The 25,566-nt window shown below is 42.9% G+C and overlaps 1 protein-coding gene and 1 non-coding gene across 5 annotated transcripts in view; both read left to right on the top strand.

Annotated features, from left to right (window-relative positions):
• LOC135502748 (metabotropic glutamate receptor 3-like) overlaps positions 1-25,566 on the top strand; it is a 31,889-nt gene that overhangs the window by 2,462 nt on the left and 3,861 nt on the right. The window contains exons 1-5 of one of the 4 annotated variants that reach the window (XM_064795783.1): positions 1,851-1,999; positions 8,732-9,638; positions 20,902-20,955; positions 24,621-24,709; positions 25,134-25,251. In XM_064795783.1, the coding sequence (XP_064651853.1) occupies positions 8,852-9,638; positions 20,902-20,955; positions 24,621-24,709; positions 25,134-25,251 (1,048 nt within the window). In that variant the 5' untranslated portion in view covers positions 1,851-1,999; positions 8,732-8,851. Of the gene's footprint in view, positions 1-1,850; positions 2,000-8,731; positions 9,639-16,353; positions 16,381-20,901; positions 20,956-24,620; positions 24,710-25,133; positions 25,252-25,566 lie in introns of those variants that run through there. The other 3 variants (XM_064795785.1, XM_064795784.1, XM_064795786.1) reach the window with 3 other exon arrangements.
• On the top strand, positions 24,243-24,324 carry Trnas-aga (transfer RNA serine (anticodon AGA)). Its single transcript has one exon. It is a non-coding gene; the product is annotated as a tRNA-Ser (tRNA).

The following is a 25,566-nucleotide window of genomic DNA, read 5'->3' as shown; positions in this document are numbered from 1 at the left end:
CCTGCTGTTAATAGATGTGGCCTACTTCCTCAATCGAAACCGTCTAGCTTTTTCTTAAAGGGAGTCTATAACGGGTTGACGTCGTTTCCGGGAAAGTGAAATAAGATCTTTGCGAAAACGAATCTTCCTCGTGCAAAACGTGCCTGTTTTATAGTCATGATTTCAGCATCAATCAAAATCCGTTTTCCGCCATTTCGATGAAGCCACGATCTTCTACAAGTCGGTGATGAGGCCAATGCAGTGCCTGTTCGAATCGCTGAAGGGGATTTGTTATAAACCATTCTATATAGCCTCATGTATACAGTATAGGCAATGATTAATGTTACATTACACATGTGGGCTGAAAAATCAGACAAATGTAGCTGAATGAGCTTTTCTAATACAAATAGAGTACTAATTAGGTCATTACGTTCATCATTACTTTTGTATGCAGTTGTAGAGATTGTAGAATGTAGGCCTAAGTTTGCACGGTATCGGGCCTGTGGGAAAATAATAAACAGCCTGTGACAGCGGATATAGTCCCCCTGGAGTCATAGTCCGGTAGCATTGTATTTGACCAATTAAGCAGCATGATCTATTGTACCGCTAACCCTAACCAAAACATTTAGCAATGCGGGCTATTGTTACACGGACTATCAGCCCTAGGACTACTATCCCCGTCACACCGGCATTCTCAGCTGGGCAATGCGTAGTTGCACCATTTACCACGAGGCGTCACCACTAGTCTTGCCGATGATCGATGAAGGGAACGATATCGCTGGTCGGGGTGTTCTTCAACAACAGTTTGTGTCGATTATCGATAGTCTAGTCACAGGGGAAATTCCGACTTTCCATTGGTCAGCTTCATTAGTGACCTCCGTCGAGTATTGAATGCGCCGGACGCGGTCTTTGGTGCTATTAAAGAATGTTTATTTTGGTACGCAAACACTATTCTATCATCGCAGTATTTCACACTTAACTATAGTAAACAGTTGAATAGTACCCCATGTTCACACAATATTCAACATGAAAAAATGCAGGCCGAACTTCCTCAGTCTGTTCTTAAAAAAATTATTCTCCCGGACAAACTTCAACCATTTCGCTCGGTCCTTATTTTCTAAACATAGCTTTGACAGCGCACTGTTACCATGCTGGAAGCCTTGTCGATAATCACCAAATCCCCTGGTGGTGATTAACTTGCGTTAATTAGTTTCCCGGAAGTGAAAAGTGACACAAACAATATAATCAATCAGTATCCTGGGTGACTCTAGAAGGTCCGTGTGATGACTGACATATGTGTCGCCGCCAGCTAATTATATATGTAACCATGCTTGTTTATACCACTTGCAGCTTGCCGCTAAGCTCCTCCCTCTTGCAGTCAATGAGACGACTTAATTACCATTCCTGATTTTAATCCCTTTCTCTGAACCAATCAGAGTAATTGCATTCATCCTGTACATATTTGTAACACATATATGATATGTTTGTGGATAATAAAGCAGATTCAATTTAGTCTTAGATTAACCAAGTTGTTTAAGAGTTGTTTCTCACGAACCTGTTATACCTCAATGTAACCCACTACAACATGGGCCGTTTGTGATAAAAATGCCAAAGAATGAGTCAAATAGATTTGATAAAAACATTTCCTATCATATGGGAATACACTCCGACATCAGCCAAAGCCTCAATTTAATAACTTCTTGCCTCATCATGGCCTCCGGTTCGCCTTATTTCAACTCAGCATCATTTTCGTCTGCCCTCTAGAGATCTGTGAGCATTTTTCGGCCAACGGTTTGGGAAGAGCCGTGCAAAACAATCTAAAGAAACGCATATTTCAGTTAGCCTTTGACCACGAGGCTCCGCCACTGGTCTTATCCGTGATCGATGACTGCTACAACAATCTCGATTGTCAGTGTTGTTAGTTCATTCAGGAGGAAATAACCGTTTATCGATAGTCTAGTGGGCTCAAGCTGTTAACTATACACTAGAGGATATAAGTATGGGACAGTCCTAGATAGAGGTAAATAGATTTGTAATACTTGTTTCACACTAGGGCGAAAGGGCGAGGGCCCTTGGGTGGGCCAATATACACCATTTGTGGGAATAATTAGACTGTCAGTGTCATGACGGACTGGGTGATGGCATTTTCGCTCGTCCTTGATCGAGCCGTGGCACGTGAGTAACCAGCCTCTTAGGTTGCACATACACACGTATAGGCTTAATGTCACTAGCTAGGTCATTCGTGATCATGATTCCCGTGTCGGCCTCCATACCAGAAAGCAGGAAATACTGAAACGAGGGGGACACGATCAACCCTTGTTTGCCGGCATCAAGTCTGAAAAAGATCCGGAGTTGGGCCCCTTCGAAACACTCTCTCACGGTCTGTCACTGAACATAACCTACGATCCGTCACAACTCCTGGAGGGCCTGTAAGTGGGGACACCTCCTTGACACCCGCCGGCAGTGGTATAGCTTAACCAGTCCAGTCCGGAACATCCTGAACTTCAGGGCAACATTCGGCACTATCAACAGAGTTTATGTAACGTGTAGTGTGTGAGGGGAGTGTCACACGGCCTACTCGGTATTCGATAATGGTCCCTGCAGTGCTTGGCATGGCCCGTTTTACATTTTGGTTGTCTTGATATATACACTCCTAAGAAGTTGTCACAAAATATGTCGATAATACGAGGAAAGCCTGTCCTATTGACAGCCGCAACTGCTTCAGGAGTCTATCCTACCACGCACAGCTTGGCGAAGTCCATCATCGTTGCATTCGTCTGATTATCATTGCCCTTGGAACCTGTAAAAATCTGGCAACATATTTTAACATTCCACCTTTCAAAAGAAAACCTTGACTAGTACGAGTCGATGAATGGATCCGAAGAGTAGATATTGTTTCTTGTAACTGGGTCGATTCACAGCACGCAGCGGTGCTGATAGCCAGGTACTAGCTTGTTGGGTCACAGGCACGTAAAGATCACAACTCCACCCCAACTGTTGTGATCAGTTGGGCTAGAGTTGTAATCTTCATGTATCTGTGGTTGAGTGACCTAGCGTCAAAAGTTCATCCGGCATTACTCAAACGGGATCTCATCAATTCTTGACTAATAAGGTCGCCACTTATCATCAAGTGGCGTCTTGTGTCACATATATCTCATGTCGACAGAACAGAAAGAAAACAAGGAAACTATTCCATGTATGTGACATTTGTGCGGGCCCGATGTAAAGATTGCTTTGTGAGGGAACAGTTTAGCTCGACGAGTCAGGTTATCCACACGTATGTATGATTTTATTACCTCTATAAAAGAGATTGCTGTACATTTTCGATCGCACATTCATAATACAGTAAAATACAAGTGAATAAAATATTCAGCACCAAAAAAGACTTTGAAGTTTTAAGCTTTGAAGTCCACTGCGAGACGAACTCGACCGGTTCGTTGGCAGATCTACGCCAGGACAAGATCAAGAGTCGTCCCGAGGACTGGCTCACCAGACCGTAAAAACTTGCATGACTCCTAACAACATCCGTACGCTTCCCGGCGGCGGGGACATCCCCATCGATCGTTCCCCAGGACATGCTCACTTCTTTATGATTTTGGGTGCGGCTTGTGGAGTCTGTTCCACCCTTTGCTTTGTACATGTACTTCGCTGGCTTTGTGCGACTCTCAGTGCTGGAGTAAAAAATCACACGACACAGGATGTCAGAACAAAAAACGGATAGTCCGCTATTTATTTTGAGGTCACTGGTTGTGATCAATCAATGTCATGCGATTCAGGCCAACACATCACGTGCAGCCAAGCTAACAATACACTGGCTACCAAGGCCAGCGATAAACAACGGGGTGCAAGGGATAGTAGTCCTAGGGCTGATAGTCCGTGTAACAATAGCCCGCATTGCTAAATGTTTTGGTTAGGGTTAGCGGTACAATAGATCATGCTGCTTAATTGATCAAATACAATGCTACCGGACTATGACTCCAGGGGGACTATATCCGCTGTCACACCGGCTCTCAAGAGGAGACTTGGTCGAGTCGGCGGCGAGGTTACAGCCAATCAGCTGGCTTTTTTCGGTCACATGATGCTGCTGACTTGGCGGGGGGGGGGCGAACTGCCAGGACTATGTCTGGCTCAGGTGTACGACACCAATTCTGGCGGCGAGAGACGACCCTTCAAACTCCTCTGGAAGCCGGAGCTCGCGGCCAGTGTGTTGCGCTAATTCTATGCACAATTACACCTGTAAGCCCCGCCGACGCAAAGTGTACCAAAGGACACCCTCATTCCATGATGGAATATCAAAGGCTTTTGATATTTGGCATGCTTGAAGAATTTTCCTGAAAGACTACTGTCTGAGCCGTTTCGTCGGTGGTAGGAATGTCCGAATGATATTTTCCCGTTCTGGGAAACCCACTTTGTAGAAAAGCACAGCCTGCAATATTGTAAAAGGTTTTTGATGATGTCATGCCTGACCCATTTCTCTGAAAAGGTTAGTGATATTCGAGCTGCTTCACTGATGCAGATCACAAAAGCGACGTGATATTTTCGCTTTGGAAAACCTGCTGTTAATAGATGTGGCCTACTTCCTCAATCGAAACCGTCTAGCTTTTTCTTAAAGGGAGTCTACAACGGGTTGACGTCGTTTCCGGAAAAGTGAAATAAGATCTTTGAATCTTCCTCGTGCAAAACGTGCCTGTTTTATAGTCATGATTTCAGCATCAATCAAAATCCGTTTTCCGCCATTTCGATGAAGCCACGATCTTCTACAAGTCGGTGATGAGGCCAATGCAGTGCCTGTTCGAATCGCTGAAGGGGATTTGTTATAAACCATTCTATATAGCCTCATGTATACTGTATAGGCAATGATTAATGTTACATTACACATGTGGGCTGAAAAATAAGACAAATGTAGCTGAATGAGCTTTTCTAATACAAATAGAGTACTAATTAGGTCATTACGTTCATCATTACTTTTGTATGCAGTTGTAGAGATTGTAGAATGTAGGCCTAAGTTTGCACGGTATCGGGCCTGTGGGAAAATAATAAACGGCCTGTGACAGCGGATATAGTCCCCCTGGAGTCATAGTCCGGTAGCATTGTATTTGACCAATTAAGCAGCATGATCTATTGTACCGCTAACCCTAACCAAAACATTTAGCAATGCAGGCTATTGTTACACGGACTATCAGCCCTAGGACTACTATCCCTTGCACACGGCCCAACAGCAGATCGATGCATATGAGGGGTTCCGATTAAGAAGAGTCGACACTAAGTAAAATGCATTCAAGGCCTTTACTTGGTGTCGCTGAATGTGGACCCGAGATCATAATGAATTTCAAAAAGGCTATCAATATGCGTCCTCCGCTGACAAATATTGAATATTTACCCAATGCGCCTTTTTATGTGGACTCGATTCCAATTAATGGATTTGTATCAATATGTTGTCGTCAATTGCACCTCACAGATCCTCTAGGGTCGCCAAGGATACTAATGACAATACCTGTGTCACTATTCACGTACAGGTAGTAACAAAATAACACTAATTAATCAGCACTTGGTGGAGTCATTGATCAACGCCGGTCGTTTCCTGGTATTTTTAAACAGTGCGCTAACGGAATCCATTTTGATGCTGATAGAATACCCCACTTACCCGTACAGGAAGTCGTCATGGGAAAGCTTAAATGTACCTCCGGCGGCACGCAAGGAGCGGGAAATCGAAAATCCGCCCCATCCGCGCGCCTCATGATGTTTAACATTATCAGCTTATTGTGGACTTGTTTTCATCAAATAAATGTCTTTTTGTCATGAGAATATTCAATTACCACAGCAGTACAATGTTTACCACAGCTACACCAGCGCCATAAATCACCTTGACCTTGACCTGAACGACGCTGGTTGTTTTGCCAGTCTTCTTCGTCCTTCGCTTCAACCCTGGTATGTAGTTTCAAAACAAGGCGCGAAAAAAGACAGACCACCAAGAACGTTTGTGAATAAGAATTCTCACCTATGGCATAGCTATCTCTGCCAAGTTGTGGGACTGCTGGCAGGCATACCGATGCATGCTGAGTAAAAGCGATGGGGTGTACATACAAGATAGGCTTAAAAAAATCACAACATGCTGTAGTGATTTCTTTCGCGAAACCGTTTTTATTTACAGTTAACAGTAGGCCTATTTACTGACATGGCTGATGGTTGGTGAGGGCGCACTGTGGTGAATGATATGGCATTGATGGTGAATGATCGTGCTGACGGTCGCCAACGGGCCAATTGCGAATGACCCCTCTTCATGCTGTGTGAATGTGATAAGTGCCAAACGCGTCAGCTGGATCCAAGCTAGTCTAGTCCCATTCAGTCCAGTTCAGTGCAGTGCGGTCATGCCGCGCCAGACGAGTCCTGTCCACTCAAGTCCCGTTCAGTACCGCCATGCCGTCTATGTCTAATTAGTCCAGTCTCTGTCCGGATCCCGTTCCATCGCCTTTAGTAACGTCTAGTTCAGAGCATTCACGTTCATTCGAATTCCACGGAGGCCAGGCCCATCTCGTTCAGTTTGGAACCACCAGTCCCAGTCCCACCAACGCGTCGACTTAAGGTCACTGATCGCGCCATCGTATAACAACTTGATTGCGATATCCTTCATCGCAGTCAATGCGTTCGATGTGTAACCAAAGCTTTCTCCTGTCATAACAAATCAACATCATAACACTTGATGTCTGCTTGCTGTCGATGCAAGTGAGATATATCACGAATTGAGTGATTCCGACGGAGTTCCCAGTCGTCGATGAAAGTAGTTACATGATTTGCTGATGTCGCGGTTCATATAACTCCGGCCTGAGATGAAGACACGTCACGTCCTGTCTCGGCGAAGAAAATCGTGTTAAGAAAACGTTTGCCCGTTGGTAATAGGGAACATTATTTACATGAATAACATGGATCAAAAACATAACATGCCTTAAGGTGAAGGCCACAAAGTTATGAATGGACGACACACTAGCTAAAATATGATATTCTTATGGCCTTGTATGCCGCTGCCTTCTCTGAGGAGACGGAGTATTTAGTATACCGACACATCCGTAATAGGCCTGTTCAATGTATCAGACGAGACGAGCAGGCCTATGATTTCGTTTCGAGTGGAGACGGAAGTACATGTACATGTAACGATGGTTAAGCAACACTGGTTGCACTTTTCATCAGTAAATCGTTAAGCAATTGTGTCCATTACCATGGATCTACGCTTTTTGGTCTCCAAATAAAGACATTGTTTATTTCTTCATGACTAATCAACTGTTTTCTGCTGCTTAAATACTTACTTACTTACTTAGGACCCTTCGTGCCCTAGGTGGCACATGGGGCGTTCCCCAGGGTCCTCAACTCAAGTGTGTTGGCTGCTCGCTGTCTGGCTGCCTCCCACGTTAGGCCCTTCTCTTGAAGTTCCTTTGCCATGGAACGCCGCCAGGTCTCTCTTGGTCTGTCTCTATTCCGTCTCCCCTGTGGTGTCCATGTGAGTGCTCTCCTTGGCAATGCGTTTGCAGGCATTCGGAGCACATGGCCCAACCATTGCCATCTTCGTTCCTTCACCAATTCTGATAATGGGCTTCAGGTTAGCTGCTTAAATGATGAAGGGTTAATATGTGTCAAGCTGGTGATTAGTTATTTCTTATTGACTAACTACTTTGTTTGTCGTCCATGACGTCATAGTCTCTGATAGTTGACACAATTCACAAGCCAATCGTTTTTATCGCAAGTCTATTTTTGGCAGAGTCAATACGAATATTAGTTATTAAAAACAAATGTGTCCGATAAGCTCTCGGTTGAACTGAAAGTGATATATCTTCTTGTCCTTGTAGATCTTATTGGTGAACAAAACTATTTCTTCACGAGAACCTTTGTTACACCATGGGCGTTTAAAGAAGTTGAAGTAAAGGCTTTGCCGGTCTTCACTGAGGTACTATTATAAATCGTCCTTTCCTTAACATGCATACTTGCAATCAGGCATAATTGTGATCTTCAAGAGAGACCATGAAGTGAGACGGGGTCTTAACCTCGTTGGTCAGTTTTAAGTCACGTCGACTAATCCAAAAATGTGATTTCTACAACATTGTAAACACAATTACACGTACATGTATTTCCCAGTTTAGTTAAATGGCGAGAAGTGTGATGCTATTTTCAAATTCTAGAGTAAAGTGTTGTAAGATGGCCACTGATTTGGCTGTGCCACGGATGTTGACCGATGAGATTAAAGAAATATCATTCACATATTGCACAGTGCATTGTAGTACAAACTATGGCAAACAAGACCTAGTGGATATATTGTGATCATTTTGTGTTTCCTTCTCAACCGTTTTTTGATCGTCCAAATCTTTCGTATAAAAGGTAGGTCTCCTTTTGCGTCTGTAGAAGTCGAATTGATGCTCCATTCCGCGGTCACCCATCTGTGTCGGCGTCTGGGGACGGGGTCACTTCCATGGAGAGCTGAAAAGGGGTGATAATTTCTATCAAAGCAGCGGGCTCGCGCGGGAGATCTTTGGCCTTCATTCAGTAGAGCTTTGCTTAACCAACCTTTTGCTGCAATTGTTACCTTTTACACCGCTAAAAGGGGTGTGGATTTAAGCCGCTCAGTGCCAGCACCTGCCCGCCCACAGTGAGGTGTTTAAAAAAACTTCCATGGACATGGATGTGCATGCCCCTTCTTTGTTAATTTAGCATTCCCATTATTTCTGTAGTCAGCATACAACTTAAAAGTGTTTTCATCTCGTTGCAGTTGGTTAGCCGAACATCGTCATGGATAATAATATTTCAACGTAATTAGTCGGAAAGGCCTTTCTTCCCGTTGTGTGAATTTCCAAGGCCAAACTAGTCGAGCTGAGCACCATGCGCCACGATGACGAAACAGGAAGAATCGTGGACTGGTCACATGATCGCTGTGGTTGTGAATCGCTTCCTAGCGCTCGCTATAGGAATCATTCTACTCATCGTATTATTCGGGAAATCGGCGGAAAGTGTCGAACATCTCCGATCGTATCGGGATGGGGACGTCATGATCGGAATGACTTTGCCGATGCACACGGCTGCAACAGAAAACGACGTGTGCTCGGCCGTCAGCGTCAAAAGTATATTTGTTTTGGAAGCCATGTTGTATACGATTCGCCGGAAGAACCGCGTCGGGCGGGACATGAACGGTATGCAAATTGGCTATGACGTCAGAGACACGTGCTTCAGTATCAGCACTGCCATGAAACAGGGCCTAAACTTCGTGGCAAATATCGAAGAATGGAAAACGGCGCATGACAATGCGTCAGGAGAGATTTCTGGAGTCGGATTTGGTGCTTCTACGAAACCAGCAAAGCCAGGCTCAGGATTCCCGATAGGGAATGATTCGGGAATAAATAAGACAATGCTGTGCCATGAGAAGCCCATCATGGGCCTTGTTGGGGCGTCCGGAAGTTCCGTCAGTATTGCCATAGCCGGATTATTCAGTTTGTACAGAATTCCAATGATAAGTTATTTCTCCACGAGTACTGCTCTGAGCGACACCCATACTTATCCGTCATTCTACAGAACTATTCCTTCTGATGACAAACAGACGGTTGCTATGGCGGAAATGATCACAAGGTTCCACTGGAACTACATCTCCACCATAGCAACGGATAACGAATATGGCCGAGAAGGTAAGTTATGTTCGGGTGATTACGTATAATGATGACGACACTTCGATTAAGCTCGGGAAGCTTCGGAAACGGCGCATGCATTAATTATCCATGTAAATGTAAATTGAGAACCTCAAAAAAATAGTCCTGTCCTAAAATATATTTCAATGTCGGATTGAGGGTGCAATATAGAAACTAATGTTCTTGGGTCACAATCATCTCGTAGGGCTTCTGTTTGCCTGCTTTCCTTTCCATTGGTCCCAAATTACGCTGTGTAGTAAATCTTTCATCAAAATGTGATTTTCTAGCTATCTTCTAAAACACCAGAATAGCTTCAAGTGTGCCCCGTTTCCGAACCCCGATATTCATAAATGTTCAGATAAAGATCTCTTGCATGGTGTAATATCACGACTGGCGTCGGTTTCAATAGGGATCATCCACCATTTCACTAAAATATGCACCACGCAACATGTAATACATCCAAAACGTGCATCACATGACCTTTATTTCCATCAAGAGCCATAAGGGGGCAGCACCACATCGAACGTAACACCACACTGCAAATATCTGATCGTGAAGGTATCGGCGATTGATCCGTAAAGAGACCTTTAGTTCATCCTTTGTCATTTTCACTGGATTATATCTCTTGGCCAAGTTTAGTCTGAAATAAATTCGCCATCAACATTCCTGTGAAGTATACAGAATTCAGACTAACCAAAATTCAGGACAAAAAAAAAATAATTATAAGTCCCGTGCTAATTCATTTACACCACACTGTTGTTTGAAATCACCAGGAAAGATTTCAATCAACATACTCATGACTTCGTATTCCACCGTTCGTCGGTCTCCGTAAAGGTTGCTGAGTCTGCCTATTGACTCGAGCAGAGGAAGGAGCTGTACGCCAAAGTGCTCGTGTTCATGTTCGTATCAAATCAGAGTTCAGAACTGGGATGAGTGCATGTCAACAATTGTTTTGCTCTGTCACGTATGTAATCGCAATAGATAGACAAGCACCAGTAATGACCAGACATTCTGGACGCATATCGTAATAAGTACTTGCGAACAGTTAACAACCATCGTGTCTGTACGTTATTATCTCAACAACTGTTGACATAACATTGCTTAAGCCTATATATATATGTCACTGGCCAATTCATTTGAAGTTCGCTCTAGCTTCTAAAGTATACACTCATCAGTATATGTACATGTAACATTAACACTTCAAGTGCCAACGCTATCTCCAGACAATTTCTTTAACATTTCGATAAGGCACCTCTTTTGACCATATCGTGAAACTATTGAACCAGATACTCCTAACTACTCTAAACCTACTTTATTTCTCTTCTATGTAGGGCTTTCCCCAGGAATCAACTGACCTTGTAACAATGAAATTAGAGTAGGTAACATATGTTTCACTTGTTTAGTTTCGAATCTAGGATTAATTGCCTGTCTCCTGAACAGTAAATCACGGAAGATACTATCGCGTTATCTTGCCGTTACAATCCATAAAACGCACCTGTTTCAATAATTTATGGACTCGCGATCCAACAGCACGTATGGAGAAAACGACTTGATGAGCTGAATTTGATTTGGTGGCTGCTGCTATCATTTCTCTCGAGCTGTGATCAATCATAGCAGATTAGGCCTATTGGCCTACTTAGTCTATAATTGTATTAATCATTGAAATAACGCCGGTATCTTTTACTAGAAATATGAAGCATTTTAAAAGTACTTGCATTTATAAGTCAATGACTAAAACATCAAGTCCGTACGTCGCTAATTAGAAATCCAACATTTTAGATTGTTTGATGCGATATCACTCTCCCAAAGTAGGCATTTGGGTCGTTAATTACGTGAGTGCATTTTAGAAACTTTCCAAAGGATGTTTTAACAATGGGATAATCGATACGATCATCGCATCTGGTACAAATCTAGTTGTCAGTGGTTCTTAAGAAATTTGAATAACCAGTCACTGCTAAAAACAACCCCGGGAAGACAGCTCAGGTCCGTAGCCCTGGCGAGAGTCAGCCGTGGGCAGGTGCTCTCAAGGCGTCATGCATTTTGTTCCATGTCGAACGACAACGCCAGCTACGGCCTGAGGAGTTCAGTAAGTATTTCTACAACCCATGGCCAGGTCGACTTCGATGGTTGTTTAGAAGTTTCGACCTTTAGTTGAACCGGCCTATCAATACAGACTGTAGTTACGCTAAGTACCATCCCTTCCACTTTTCAATCACCATCAACCGGCATGCAAGCAACATTATTAGCATAGCTCCATGCATCTCTATGATGATAACCAACGCTAAACATACGTCTGGTAACATGATAATAATCTGGCAGGCAAACAGGCTAGGAGAAGGAAACTCTGATGTAAAGTTTTGGAGTAGGTCGGAACCCTAAATGTGCCGAGTGCTGGCCCATCCGAGTTTGGAAACGCGGCCTGACCTTTGCCAATCCAATCTCCAGCTTGAGGCAGATAGCACTAACCGAATACTGAAGCACCTGACCAATTTGGCGCATACTGGGGGTGCCAACTGAGCTTAACTCATATCACGGACATTTGCGATTGCACATAACTGGCCGAACCACAAAAATAATCGAGTTGGAACCATTGGGGGTATTTCAATTCCATCGGACTGAATTCCGCTTTGGTCTTTATTCATAGTTTATCCTTTAAAATTTGACAACCAATTACGCACGAGCAATTCAATCCCCTCCATTTCGTGTGCCTCAGTCGCTTCAAGGCAATTGACCGGGTGCATCGAGTCATCACTATGGAATTCGCATACGTGAGTCTCTGACTGGCACTCTATTGCTAACTATCGCCAACAAATCTGCGCCGGACGTGCCGGAGGTTTGAACGGGAAATGAGAAGGTTCATTTTTTGTGACGGTGAAGAGTGTAAGAATAGCCTCCGCTACAGATTGCATTGTCGTGCTTTCTGCAAAACGCCAACTTACAGCAGTCGACTGCGGAAATAAGCAAAATTACCAGGGACACCTTGATCTTAGTTTACCGCTCTCCAACACAAAACCGTGATCACACATTCATCAGTTTGATTAGTGTCCAATCTCTCCTGGGACGTGTCATTTTCGATGTTGGTCAAACGATGGGTTGCCATTAACCTCTGCCGCCAATGTTTGATCTCGAGCAAATGGAGGCGAGAAAGATAAGTGGTTCTGGCTTGATTTGTGCAAGTTGTTGCGGTTTTGAATGATATTGGTTGTAGAACCCTCCGCACAACCACTTCTGAGCATCTTGACACGGCTCCGAGATTGCAAAATCTTGAACGAGATCTCAAGTCCGTCTGGGGTGGGGATTGGACTTAATTGCGCGGGGTAATGAAGGCTTTTGATAATGAATTGCACCTTTTAATGTCGCCGGTGTATCGCTGACTGAATCACGTACCCTACGCGTGTAAACACCCTAAAAGAATATGACCAGTGGACTCTACTTCTGGGAAGTACAGCCCGGGCACAGTCGTTTGGACATCACTGTGACGAATGCATCCCGAGGGTCAGTGTTTCATATATATCAGTGTTCTCCTGTTGTACCCTATTCGCAAATAAGGCGAGTACTTACAGAACTACATCCATTCAAGGCCTGATCACACACAGAAACACTCACAAATTCTATACCTGTCGTCTCGCATGTCTCAGCCGGGGTCATTAGGAGGTTTATGTCATGAAACTATTTCTCGTATTTCTTGGAAATAAGTTGTGATCTTGTTCAAAAATTAGGCTAAATATTTGATTACTATGATTCACAACAGACCAAATCCCAACAAGAAACATTTTATGTCAACAATAGAATGTATAGTGTGTTTACATTGTGTGCATTGACCATAGGTACACCACCATTTTGTCTACAACTTGGAATCCTGGAGCAATTAGAACTCCTTTATTATGAAGTGAATGCCCATTTAAACCGACTGAGTCCGGCCGGGCAAAATAAGGCGATTAACATACATGTATAATAATTGGCCGGGTCTATTTGGCAAGCCGCTAGCCGAACAGGCATCTTTTTTGTCCTGTTTGGAGAGCCGCTTGCCAAACAGCACTAAAAAGCCGGATATGAATTTAAAAATTGCCGTTTTGCAGACAGATATACCAATAACTGTATATACCGAATCTGCAAAGTTGCACACTTGATAATCCAGTGCCCTACGGCATAGTACAGGACCGAATGGCGTTTCTCTTTCCCGACACCTTTTAACTTGAACTAACTGGGTATCTCAAGATGGTGTAAACATGATACAAAGAAACACATATTTTGTTGGTTAAGAATGCAGGTAAAGGAACCACTACTGCTGACAGGCGAACATGCTAATGTTAGGCCGAGCCTCGGCCATGAAGGTACTAACTACCCTATAGATCTTCCTCGGCCAGGCCTAGCCTTCAAATGTTTAATGCTGTTTTTCCTTGACCTAGAGAGCTGGTGAGCTGGTAAGCTTCAATTGCTTCAAGAGGCCAAAATGAAAATCGTGAAGGTACTCTTTTCAGACATTTTCGCGAACGCAAAACTAAGAGCGGGCGAAACTTTGGCGGTGTGCAGTACAAGGGAGTTTCCGCAAGTCCCCCGAAACGCAAACTTGAACGTCTATCTCATTGTCCGACCTCCTGATAACAAAGTCGAACAGTGGGACAGGCGTCACGTGGACGTTTCGGGGGCTTTACAAAAACACCCTAATGCCAAGATTAATCACTTAACGTTGGGTCACGCTATTCCACGTCATAAACGTATCATTTCTCCTACTAATGGTTTCTGGCGGTATTTTTACGTGATTATTTCGCGGAAGGTCCATCACATTGTAAATAATTACCAATAATTTGTCCGGGCATGCTATTAGGCGATCAGGAGATCGAATTTCGGGAAATTTATTCCACACCCACAGCGCACTTCAGTCAACTCGCACCAGCCTTGCAATAAAATGATCCAGTAGGATGTGTGGAAGAAATGAGATGATGGTATTTACCACATGGTCGCAATCAAGATGATTTAATTGACAAAGAGAACTATCCTGTGTAAATGCTATTGATTGGAACACTATGGAAACGCTTCCAGGCCGTCCCATCATCAATTGGTAGACTGGAATAGGATCATGCCGGTATAGAATTTTGAAATGACCTAGGATAAAAATGTCCCTGGAACAAACGATTCTATTATGCGCTTTTAATCTTTGAGGTATCGACAGTCATGGAAGTCAGTTATAGAACATTTACAATAATCCTTCAGAATGCAATTGGACCTGCCACATCCAGGGCATACACTTTCTGCTTCTGACCTAACTCAGGCATTCGCGGAGAGTCGATTGAGAGCCAATTGAAGGCGCTGTACTAGGGACGTATGCCCGGTAACTGTCACGCCTTAACCGACTACAATGCGTCGGGCACTGAGGCTAGAACTGCCCCCGGGACAGAATTGTACCACTGACTAACCTTACTTATTAGATGGACATATCCTGATTCAGATGATTGTAATGTATATATGAGAGCAAATACTCAAGGCAAAATAATTGGCAAGTTTTCAGTGTTTGATTGTGTCAACGCTGAAACTAACCGTCAGTTTATTAGCTGATTAGCGCGATATTGATGGAAAAAAATATGCACTTGATGAAAGAAACGAAACAGCAATGACCTGTAGAGGAGAAGAAACTGCGCTGTGCAGGAAAATTAGTTTCCAAGTCCAGCGTAGATCAGCAAGATAGACTGGCCTACAATAGGGTTCCATTACGAAACTCGCTTATTACTTGATGATGCATCGAGTGCTTTGATACCGACTTAGGCGCGGTAAGGGCACAGTATTGTTCGCCAACCCCTATTGTTGACACGTCCATCAGACCGAGTCTAGCTTACTGATCTGCGCCGGTATAACAGTAACAAATGCCCCCCTGGAAAAAGTGTCCGGCCCTATGTGTTCTGCAATATGGTTCTATAGAGACCCTGACCGTCAATAGCTCAGAGATTGAAGCGCATAATCGAATCCTTTGTTTCCCGGGCATTCTATCCTAGGACATTTTAAACTTCTACACCGGTCTTCCAAATAGGAAATGAGAAGGTTCATTTTCACCGCCCGAGAAAATGTGAAATACCCTTTTTACACACACTTGCGACAGGTGACGGTATAGGCAAAAACTATGATATCCCAAAATGGCCGCACTTGCGATGAAACAATTATACCCTAGCGGTAGAAATTGGCAACATTGCACTGGCCACAAATCGTTCAGATATCTATCAGTTAATATAAAGCTAATCTAACAATACCTGTGGCAATTACATGTAATCATGAATATTGTATCGACAAGAACTAAGAAAATACGGACTTATCGATTTGCAAGTAATACACCAATATCTGCCTCAATGTATCCTTTGTGCTAACGATAGGTGTGAAGTGTTTGTTGTCACCAACATCAATATTGACGTCGACCTCCGATAGACATGCTATTTTAGACATCGGCTGCTGTACTTGGCAAATCCAACGTTAAAGGAACTTTATAGGCAGCGGCTTTCGTTGGCAAGATAAAGTTACCCAAAGTCACTTGCTAGGCAAGTCCAAAGTTAATGCAGTTGATATAGGGTTGATCATAGACACTACCATTTTGGTACTCAAAATCCGTAAGCAATCAGAACTCTTCCAAAACAAGGCGAGGGCCAGTCTCAGGGGTGAGAGTCCGTTCTCACTGTTCTTCTGTTCTAAGATTTTATAAAATTGACCAATATTTCTTTCATTTTTGCAGCAAGTCATCTTCATAAAGTTCTGGCAGGTCTGTGGTTACTAGGGTTAAACTCGTTTGCTAGATTTGAACTGGGCGTAGTGTCCGGCGTGTGTGTGTGTTTCTGCAGCTAGGGGTTCACTGTGAAAGTTCGTTTTGCCAAAGAGGTGTGTTCGCTTCCTTGTGCTGGCTACTGAGGTAAAAAATGGATAAGATTTCAATAAGAGTCTTAGTCAATATCTAATTCAGTTTCTTGTGCATTTACATGTACAATTCTCATATGTTATTCTGGTTTAAGATCTACGCGAACCAGATTATGTAAGATTGTACATAGAATTGTATACAAAACTGAATACGGTCCTGACTACACGCTTAGAAATTAAGGTTTTTGGGCTTTTGAAAAATGTTGATGTTTTCCTCCAAAACAAATATGGACCTCGAAGAGAGGTTTTTCAGCGAAATAAAAAACGCTTGGGAGTGTTTTTTATAATCGCAAAAATCTATTAAAATGTTTTCAAAAAGCTCAACAACCTTCTTGTGTGAGACTCTTATAAAGATGTTATCCTTTCGGTAGTTTGACCTGGGTCCCCCATCTTATATGCTTAAAGTTTTGCTAAGGTCCTGCTTTCCTTATATGTCAACTTGTATCCCATTCTCCAAGCAGCGATTGGTATCGGTTTCTCTGCCAATGCCGATTTCCATTATTGCATGTGATCACAGGCACGTGAAAATACCAGCAAAAATCTATCAATAAACGATCGAAATGCCCCTGTCAACCACACACTTCATATGATACATTCAATAGTAGTACAATGTATGTATCCATTTACTCTGACCTGATCGATCGCCATGATTCTGGTACATGGATGTTCGCTTGCCTCTGGCCACTCCGAGAATCTTGCCGTAGTAGGTCACGTGACTTACAAAATGGCGGCATGTGTGGGCAGAGACGAAACTAAGGTCACCGGAGACTTCTGGTCCTGTAACTTTCTACAACTGGTCAAGAGTGCCTGGTCAACAACCCTGCAGCATTACGCGGTTACAGTCCACTGCCACAAAGTCATTTGTCATGTTTGTGTCAACAACACAGATTGGTTCGAAAAACTCTTGGTAAATATTTCCCGGCTTGGATAATGCCTGCGTTGTGTGATTTGGGCGTGCAGAATTGCCAGTATATTAGTTGCAGATAAACAATGTGGGGGAAGTAATATCAGATTGTTGGGATTAGGAAATGACAGGATGTTGCTACTAATCCAGTTGTTTGTCGAAGAGACGTTGGTGGCGCCTTTTGGCAGGGACTCGGGTTCCACATCGGTCTACACAATTTGACCTCCGTGGTACCGACGTGTCACCTCCAATGATAGCATTGGTCAGCCCGAAGGGTGTCCCTAATAAAGAGGTTCTACTGGTATTTAGATTGTTTGCGGGGCCTAGTGATCGGGTGATGTAGGCCCAGGGCTGACATCTGGCCATACCATCATTTACATCAATGTCCAATATAGTCTTTGGCATGAAAGGTCAGGAAGGCATATGTGACTGTCGCCAACACAAGACCAGAATATTCAGATATAATATCTCATCCAATATTTGCAGAGGAAACTGTGTGGAAAAATTATGACATCTGGGTTAAATATGGTTATTGAGAATGATATTATAATGACCATTCGCGCTGTATTGTACATTGTGTAAATACACGGAATTTGTGATAGGATCGCTATTGTCCGCAGCTGTTACAAGTGTCACTGCAATTGTACTATAACGGGTTCTCCAGAAAAAAATCACAACGTATAGGTTTAAGGAGCAAGCTTGTTCGCAGAATCGGGGATGTAGTCTCTCCAATACCAAACGTCGTCGCCATATTGAAATACCAGTCCGCGTCGCCACCACATGCCGGATGTGACGAGGTCGCGCAGGTGGTAGAATGAGTTGGCCAAAATAGTTCTCCTCAAAATAATCATACATTTCTATAATTGCCGGCCCACTTCAAAAGACTTAGACAAACCGCATTGTACAGTAACCTTCCCAAAACACTATTTTGAAATAATATTATATCATTATGAAGGTTTTTAGATCTCATTGGACTGATGAATGGTTCATTTTATCACTTACCAGGCTTTTTTAAAATACATAACCGCTTTGATTATCCTGAAACCCGGCCATTTTAGTTTCTAACTAATGGCGCAGAAACACCCCAGGGCGCAATCACTGGTCGTAAAGGATTAATGGTTAGTTCGATGATAGCTGCGAGTGGTCTGGCGCGGACTGGAATAATTCACTTAATTGCTGGTTGATTTGTTGTATCACAAATTGCTTGGACACCACAGTTTCTGACCATACAATGTAGTTTGTCCTTGACTTGTTCAAACTATCATCAGTCCATTTCGACTGTGCGCGCATGCGTGGACAATCGGGCGAAAGTCCTAAATGGAACCGCCCCCTCCTCCTAGCTATCCAAGGCGAAACACGGCTGCTTATTACAAGATACTCACCGTGACTTCAACATTCTTTAAATTTAACCTCTATATATACCATCACACGATGATTTTTCGGCGGTACGTGACCTGCTGAATATAAATGGACCAAAGCTGGTCACATACGACCTGAAATCTTCTCTACAGTAGCTTGTTCTACCTATACTACTCTTCCAACTTTAACTTTTAGACATTACAACTTTCTGACTTGTGCTTTTGAAGATTAATCGTTTTATCATTAATAAGTGGGAAAGGCCGCTTGACAATTTCATTTACTATTCATCATTTATTGTTCCTATTGTCAATCACTTTAATGTGTATCCAACACAACTTTAGAGCCACCTGGTAATTAAAACAGCTATTTTATCTTTAACTGTCAACAGCGATCGCCATAAAGTTATATTTTCCTCTTCTCCAGCTGTTACGATCCCATTAAATATGTCTATGATCGATCGATTTTTCATTACGATTGCTTCCTGTAATTGATTGGAGGACATATGATATGGGTTTACGACATTACATGTGCTGCTCCCTGTGGCTTACAGACTGAACCTATTGCTGAAAGCTGCACTCAATAGCCAAATGTTAAACCGGACTGTACTGCTGGCCGATGACAGGGTGACCAGATTCGCATAGAGTGTATTAAGATGACATTCTTACCTGTAGTTTGTAAATGTACAGTGCACATAGGAAGCATGTGGGTGTGGTCGGCTGACGGATCCGAGCTCACGGCTCTTTTATAGTAAAAATAGCTTTGACCAGTGTACATCCGTCTTCACCCTCGATGTATTGACATTGCACAGCTTCCAGACAGTGCGCGTCAATATTTTGACAGACACCGCACAGACCTACCTGCCATAAGTGACGTCTGACGCTGGGAGACCGTCTCGGAACTTTGGTCACTATCACGCCTCGGGTGGCGCTGACATCTTCCATCATCGAGGTGTTTGGTGGGTCACTCGGGTGGAGCTGACATCTTCCATCATCGAGGTGTTTGGTGGGTCACTATCACGCCTCGGGTGGAGCTGACATCTTCCATCATCGAGGTGTTTGGTGGGTCACTATCACGCCTCGGGTGGAGCTGACATCTTCCATCATCGAGGTGTTTGGTAAAACAACCAATGGCTCCAGTTCGGTAATGACCAGTCGACCACGAGGTACTGACATCACCTTCATATCATTAATCATGCATAAGGCCTACGCCAGACGCTTTTATTGGTAAATTTTGCGATGCTTAGTACAGAGCAACCATCCTGTCTAAAAGGTGTTGTAGTTTGCTTAGCAGTTTGAATAAACAAAGTGCATTTTAGTACGAAAAAAGCATGGCACCTGGCCTCAACCTCGTAGCTAGGACATGTTCTTGTTGGCATCACATGTATTTTCTTATGCATCGTTCATGCAGTTATGCATCGTGGAACGGGCTTGCATGGTTGTTGCATATGGAACCACGAGTAGTTTCAGTCACCTCAAAATGCAAATTTCATGTACATTTATTGCAGTAGTGTGCAATACTATAGGCAAGCGATAGGAACACTGCTGCTTAAAGTTTGTGTCAGATAAGCGAATGGATGAGGATTTCAGTTTGTTTGTAAACAAACAATGCCAATTATCTCTGTTGATGTTAGTCTGGCTGATCACACAGTTTTCAATTGCCCAGCACGTGACGCCCTACCCAACGCCATCTGTCGGTTAGAGCAGGTACTGCACTGAGTAGCAAGCTGCGCGAGGATGGTGTCTTTGTGACGCACTGGCATTGGTTGACCCACCGAACACTCAAATTTGATACAAGATCGATCGGAGGATAAACAACACTTTGTAAAGAAATTTGACTGAAACTTAGAATTTTTATTTGGATGAGTGGTATAGTTTGTTAATGCAGCTTTGCTCAATGCCACTGGTTCGATTCTACACCGTAGCTTTATTTTGATGTTTTCTCAAGTGTTTTAGAACCGGCGACAACATACGGGACTTGTGGTTTTGTGGTGTTGCCCTCTTTTGACATAGAAAGGCAGCTCATGATATTAGTTTCAGCTGTTATTTTCAGTAACGTGCCAAGGTTGTAAATAAATGTTTGCCTTAGATAATCCAATCTTGTTACTAGGGTCCAAGAGCTTCCAGGAGAACCTTAAAAAACTGCGCATAACTGCAGGTGATGGTGAGTAACTGCCGGGGGCGAGGCTATTCTGTGTAGTAGTGACACGTGACACTCGAATAACATAACCCGATGTGACTCTGGTGGATGGGATTTAACTCTGTAAACACTGCTTTTAAAGTCTTTCTCGCGACTAAAGCGCTAGCTTGGTTCACTGTTTCCTTTCTTTGGGAAAGAGGGCGCCTGCGCTTGGGTTCACAAACTATACTAATTTCAGCCCCTCTGCTTTTACTTTCAGTGTCGTTTCTCAAGAGTATTATATTCTTTATATTTCACATCATCTACATTTACTTTAGTTTGAGAGTGGATCACCGTTCACGTAGACTAGTCAGTAACGTGTTTGAATCCCTATTAGATTTCGTGCCATCGAGGACAACGCGTTGCCCTAGGTGGCAGCACTGGTCAAACTATACTCTGGTTTTGTGGTATCTTCATGAGTTTTTCTTTCCGGGTCGGCATTTGAAGAGAACAAATGAAGCAAATACCTGCAACCTTTTTATTTCGGTGCTCGTTGCTGAAAACGTGCCGCCATCCTGCCAATGGGAATAAAGATCGCTGCCATTTTTAAGATGGCTGCCGATTTAAGAGATAATTCGCTTAATCTGTTGGCCTGTTAAACAACGAAAATTGTGGATTCTTTCGTTTTACCATTTAGTTTGGTCATCTGTGAAATAGCATGCGGGGTAAATGTTAAAGATTTGGGCAAGAATTTTTTCTGGTGCCAAGTCTCTCATCCAGGGTGGCGTGATTTAGGCTACGTCATCAAATATCAAATCAAGTTCTGACCTACATTTTCTAGAACAATCTGGTTTGTTTAAGGGTAAGTACTGCCATTCTTTAGGTAGTTTACACAAGCGATTTTGCAGTTGTCCCAATGTATTGTCCAGCGCATGCATTGCTTATACTACACAGTACAGTACACTAAGCCTGTTAGTATTACAAGTAGAATAAATAGATTACATGTCTCGTTCATCCGTCGTTGTCTGACATAGATTACTTTCTGATCTTCTCACCAAGGGGTGGTTTTGCCCCTTGTGGCAGGATAAGGAACTAATCCGTTTCAGAACTATTTGTTTTTGTTAGACCGTCAAAATAAGGAGGAATCTTGGAAATTGTCCAAAAAGATTTCATTAATAAATAACATTTACATGCGAAACCTGTCTATCGATTTGATCGATGAGTTATGTTGATGTCTTAGTATCGATATGTCCTGCTTTCAACATAATCCTCTTGTTTAACTGTTTTTTGTATTAATGCTTAATAGGATTAATGCTTATTAGGAAGTAAGCAATGTTAGCGATTTTTAAAGATAGAAATGCATGCTACGTATGTACACATGCGTAAGGGAAGTACACTTAGGTGTAAACCTATTTTGATACTAACTTTGTTACAAACGATTACTTGTGTTTCTTAACAACGTACTAGTTACTTGCTAGTTCTTTGCATTCCAGAGTGTTAAATGTTTTGGGCATGATACCAGTTTAGTTATTATTAACACGGAATATGTGATGTGTTTTTTCTAACATTGTCTCTTCTGCCAAGCCTCTCAGTATTTTTTTTACTTCTATGCTTACTACTATAACCAAGGTTTTTCAAGAACTCAGATAACCGCGATACTAGGCAATCTAATGCTGCCTTGAGCAATGACTGACAGGCCAATGCGCTTAGCCCTCACATCCACGGCTTGATGTACATCACCCTACTTCGAGATCCGTCACTTGACAGAACCTTTAAGATTTACATTGAAAGGTTAAGTTGCACATACCAATAACAACAGCCCCGTACCCTTTACATATTTCAACACAAACACGAAAACAGTGTGTTTCCTGGCTTTCTTGCAATAGGTAAAAAATAAAAAATAATGACTTCAATTTTTGTTTCTTTCACAAGGCATATCTGGTAAGTCTTTCAATTGAAATGGTTTGGTTACAGAGACGGCATGAATTACAATAACACTTTCATGATCTACCGGTAGAGGCGCCATGTCGAAAAAACTTGCGCCTCTATCGGGTAGATATGAAACCAACTCCTGAAGCTGTCTAGATCAATCTCTAGATTATGCCTGATTGAGTTATGCAAATTTAGATCCCCATCCCTACGCTTTCTCCTAAGTTTGTCCTTTCTCCGATCGAGGGATGCATGCGAAGCATGGTGATGTACGTAGTTTGGCGGATTCTTCAATAGACGGCAGTGCAGTCATCTTAACGGAGTAGTACCCGATCTCGCGAGACGATATGACGTAATTAGTTGCTCGGTCATTTTGTCATTTGAAACAGTGCATGCAGTATAAACTTCATCGGCGACCCTTCATCCACCAGGACGAAAACAAAACCAGGCGGATTCGAACTTCAAAATGGCGAGCATGACCATGTACTAATTTCGTCCGGCCAGCTTCTAAGTAAAGAGGAGTACCATCCCTTCAATACATGTATATAACAATACTCTAGAACGGGCCAGGGTGCCGATGCCGATGACCTGACGGGAGGGACACATGTGGTATATTGTCTCTTAAAGCGATTGTACCAATGAAATCTCTCGTGATTTCAGACCCCGAGTTTAGTTGCTTACACCAGTACTATTCACTTAATACCTTCACATCTGTGAGTTCGAAATCACGTTTTGAAACATATACTCGGATGACATAACTACTTTCTTGAAGTAGACTGGTGCCAATTCAATCTCCTAATGAGAGGATTAGCTGCCATTTGTCGCCTCGAAGCGGAAGACCAACCGGAAGAGGCAAATGTACGCAGTAAACGGTGGTGGTGTCACTAAGCAACCGTTACCAATGGCAAAGCTAGGAGACTGGTGCCAATTGCCCTTCCACGAGAAGATGGTACCAGGATGTTTCGTGGCAGAGCCAGAATACACAGCAGTTGAACAAAGATATTTGTTCGAAAATCGGCCTATAAATTACCAAGAACAAACAATTTATAGTAAAATCCGAACACGTTTCCGAGCAGTTTTGGGTTTTTTCCGTGTTTAAATTGACTGCAGGCTGTTTCCTCTTGACCAATCAGAAGCAAGTACAGCTCTCCTGATTCAAACGACGTGCAGACGTGTCAGTGTCGCCATCTAACAAATTATATATCAACTAAAAGTCTAAGATCGTTGATGCATTACATCACAAAAGTGTTGATGTCAGTTATCTCAATGCTTTATAATTCGCTTTAATGCATTGGTCATTATTTGATAACATATGGGCCTAATCGGTACTAAGGAATTCGTTGCCGGGCCGGCTTTTAGCACAGATTGTTCATATAGTACACGAGCGGCGTATCTGTCCATCGGTTGTCGTGGCCGAGTGGTTAAGGCGATGGACTAGAAATCCATTGGGGTCTCCCCGCGCAGGTTCGAATCCTGCCGACAACGTATCTTTTTTTTTCTTTTTTTTTCATCAAGAACACATTCATATTCCAATCATTACATTTTAGCGAGCAGTAACATTACTTGTATGCATACGATCAATTTTACAATTATTATTATGCAAATCTATCGGTGTTTTGCGTCAGTGTCCTTTACTTGACGCACATTGCTGATAAATTGCCATGCTGATGGTTGGAAAATCATATTTTTTTTCGAATAAGAATAATTATTTCATCTTCTTCATTTTGATTCGCGAAGGGCCGCTATGGTGAATCCAACTGATCCGTTCATTTATATTTCAGGCATTGAGGCCCTTAAGGGTGAAATAGCGTACAGGAACATCTGCCTTGCACGTGATGACCTTTACGACCCCACCGCAGGCGATCAACAGGTAGGTCAAGGTCAAAGCGTTTTGCCAGCAAACGTGACGATGAATCGGTGATCATGCGTTGAAGATTTCTGAATGAAATGTGATATCTCAGAGGAATGACCAATCGAAATCATCAGGAGATATTTTCATTCTCTTCAATAGCAAGCCTTGAAGCGGGCCTAAAGTCGACCATGGGGATGACGATGGTTTTCTCTGCCGTCGTCGTATATTGTTGTAGTTCAGTAGGATAGTACAGATGCAATCCAGCATGCAAAGTTCACGTGATAACAACAATAGCTGACGGATTAGTCCACTGAGCAAGACCTTCGACTCTGGTCGGAATCATAAGGAGTGAAATTCACGTGCAATTTCAACCCCTATTATGTGAAAAACTATTGTTTCAAAAATTATCAAGTTCGACTTCTTTGAATTCATTTTTCGATAGGTTGTCAACATCATCTCCGCACTGAAGGAAGATGCAAGGGTCAAGGTCATTATACTGTTCATGTATTGGCAACATGCCAAGTTATTTCTGAACGAAGCTTATAGGCAGGGATTGAAAGGTAGGTCATTAATATTTGATTGCGAGTCGTCTCGGTATGTTTGTCCGTTCGTAACCACTGAGACGAGTTACCTGAAACTATGTACACACTGCCGCTAGGTCAGATGATCGCAAAAACAAATTTAGTTCGAAGACATTCTTCGCATGGCCACTAGGTGGCCAAAACCGAAAACGTAGGGTGTGACATCTCCCTTGACCGATATCAATTGTATATTTATTGTGGGTATATGTACTCGTATACATAACAAGGACACGGCACATATCTTACGAGTTTTTGAGTTGACCAACTTTTCAAGGTCACAGATCAAGGTCAAAT

Source organism: Lineus longissimus, chromosome 19, assembly GCF_910592395.1.
Source record: "Lineus longissimus chromosome 19, tnLinLong1.2, whole genome shotgun sequence".
NCBI lineage: Eukaryota > Metazoa > Nemertea > Pilidiophora > Heteronemertea > Lineidae > Lineus > Lineus longissimus.
This window is presented reverse-complemented; position numbering and strand designations above follow the sequence as displayed.